This window comes from Eimeria tenella, genomic scaffold (genome assembly GCF_000499545.2).
Source record: "Eimeria tenella Houghton genomic scaffold, Eth_scaff2049, whole genome shotgun sequence".
In the NCBI taxonomy this organism is placed as follows: domain Eukaryota; phylum Apicomplexa; class Conoidasida; order Eucoccidiorida; family Eimeriidae; genus Eimeria; species Eimeria tenella.
The window spans coordinates 2,377-4,757 of NW_013541893.1; the positions used below are offsets into that span (position 1 = coordinate 2,377).

Below are 2,381 nucleotides of genomic sequence, written 5' to 3' on the forward strand. Positions count from 1 at the left end.
ACCTCTGCTTTCAACTTTGCTGTAGCTGCGCCGAAACCGGCCGCCCAAAACCCTAAACCCTAAACCCTAAACCCTAAACCCCAGCTGAAAACCTCTGCTGCAGCAGCCAAATATAGCATTTTCTAAACCTGTGTTTTGGAGTTTGAAAAATGAAAATACCTCCTCCGTGGAAGAGAGAAAAGAAGAAAAAGAATTCAAAATGATCAATTGTTTCTTTTTTATTTCATTTTATTTTATTCACTTATTTGTTTATTTATTTTAATTATTTATTTTGTTTATTTTATTTATTCTATTTCTCTGTAAATGGACTTCTTGCGCTCCGCCACCCGCTTGACTGTCCCGGGCTTCGAGTGGGCAATGCGGTTGTCCTCCTGAAGACAAACCCTAAACCCTAAACCCTCAACCCTAAACCCTAAACCCTAAACCCTAGGGCGTAAACACAAGCAGCAAGGCAGCGGCTTGCGCTGCTGCAGCGGCGCGCGCTATGCGCCGCGAAAGAGGCGAGGCTTGTTGGGTGGAGATGGGGTAAACAGCTAGGGTTTAGGGTTTAGGGTTTAGGGTTTAGGGTTTAGGGTTTGGAGCGGACCCTCCTCTTCGCCGCCTCCCTCATAATTCGTTTCTTTTCCTGCGTCTTCTTGATCAACTTGGGCACGTGGTGGTGCCTGCACCCCCGCAGCTCCTAAACCCTAAACCCTAAACCCTAAACCCTAAACCCTAGCCGCGGCCCCCGACCCTAACTCCAGCCCAAACCCGCAGCCCTAAACCCTCAGCGAACCCCCCGGGCCACGCACGTGCGCTAAACCCTCCGCGAAAAGCCGCCCCGCGCCAAACCCCAAACCCTAAACCCTAAACCCTAAACCCTCGCGCAGACCTCTCGATTCTGCGAATTTCGGGCAAGTGGGCGAACTTGTCGACGAGGGTTTGGCGGTAATTAACTGCTGCTCGCTGGCGAGGGTTTTGAGGCCCCAGCAAAGCTGCTGCTGCTGCTTTCCAAACCCTAATGCACATATCTGCGGAGCCGCTAAACACGAAGCGCGAGTCCGAAGAAAACCCGCAGCTCAGCACGCTGCAGCAGACACACAAACCCTTGCTGCTGCTGCTGCTGCTGCTGCTGCTGCTGCTGTGGGGCGCGTTCGCTGCAGCGCGGCAAGGTCGACCGGCGTAAACCCTGAAAACGGGCACTTGAGGCGCCCACGGCAGCCCACCCCAAACCCCAAACCCTAAACCCTAAACCCTAAACCCTAAACCCTTGCCTCTGCATGCGCCGGGTGTGGTAAACGTCTCTGCTGCGGCCCTCTTGCGTTTTGAAAATTCTTAAAGTCCCATCAAAAGAAGCAGCCACAAACTCCTGGCCCGTCGGCGAATAGTCCACGTCCAGCCTGCGCCAAACCCTAAACCCTAAGCCCTAAACCCTCAGCTCCAAACCCTAAACCCTAACCCCTCAGCCTTGAACCCTAAACCCTCAGCCCTACACCCTAAACCCTCAGCCCTAAACCCTCAGCTTTGCGCGCCAAACCCTAGACCCAAGGGGCTGGAGTGGGGGAGGGGGGCCTGCTGGGTGGCGGGGCTGGTTAGGGTTTAGGGTTTAGGGTTTGGCGGACACGGCGTTGACGAAGTCCTTGTAAACCCTCGAGGCCTCCGAAAGCCGCCGCAAATCGAAAGTGTATAAACACCCATCTTCATTTGCTGCTGTGAAGTTCAGCGGCTCCTGAGGGTTCCAACTTAAGGCGTTTGTCTTCATCTGCAGCAGCAGCAGCAGCAGCAGCAGCAGCAGTAGCAGCAGCAACAGCAAGTTGCGCTTTTGTTAAACACTACCAAATTCTATTAAACCCTACTTGACCCCATTAAAACTATTAATAACAAATAGTGATGGTTATAATAAGAAGTACTAAAACTAATACGAATACAAACAGCAATAAATAAAAATGAAAAAAATATTAGGGTTTAGGGTTAAGGGTTTAGGGTTTAGGGTTTGCGCGGCACCTTCATGAGCACCCTGCGTATGGGAGTGTTGCCTCGAATGTCTGAGGGACAAATAAAACACACAAAACCCTAAACCCTAAACCCTAAACCCTAAACCCTACACCCCAAACCCTAAACCCTAAACCCTAAACCCTAAATTCTTACCGTAGAGGGCTATTGAGTTCCCGCTGAGTCCCGCAGCCAAAAGTGAAGTCTGCAAATAAACCACAGCTAACCAGAGCTAGCCTATGGCTAGCTAGCTGGCTAGCCAGCTGGCTAGCTAGCTGCTTAGCTAGCCGCCCCCTTGGCTGCCTGGCTAGCTAGCTAGCTGTCTAACCAGCCAGCTGGCTAGCTAGATAGCCAGCTAGCTAGCAAGCAAGCTCGCTAGCTAGCTGAGCTATCTAGCTATCCAGCTAGCC

At 51.7% G+C, this 2,381-nt stretch overlaps 1 protein-coding gene across 1 annotated transcript in view; it reads right to left on the minus strand.

Annotated features, from left to right (window-relative positions):
- Positions 1 to 284: 284 nt before the first annotated feature.
- ETH_00037970 (WD domain, G-beta repeat-containing protein, putative) overlaps positions 285 to 2,381 on the minus strand; it is a gene marked incomplete at both ends in the record, with an annotated part of 4,358 nt that continues 2,261 nt past the window's right edge. The window contains 7 exons of the mRNA XM_013374450.1: positions 285 to 371; positions 587 to 662; positions 872 to 1,066; positions 1,254 to 1,379; positions 1,602 to 1,741; positions 1,984 to 2,024; positions 2,128 to 2,176. Of these exons, the coding sequence (XP_013229904.1) occupies positions 285 to 371; positions 587 to 662; positions 872 to 1,066; positions 1,254 to 1,379; positions 1,602 to 1,741; positions 1,984 to 2,024; positions 2,128 to 2,176 (714 nt within the window). The remainder of the gene's footprint in view (positions 372 to 586; positions 663 to 871; positions 1,067 to 1,253; positions 1,380 to 1,601; positions 1,742 to 1,983; positions 2,025 to 2,127; positions 2,177 to 2,381) is intronic.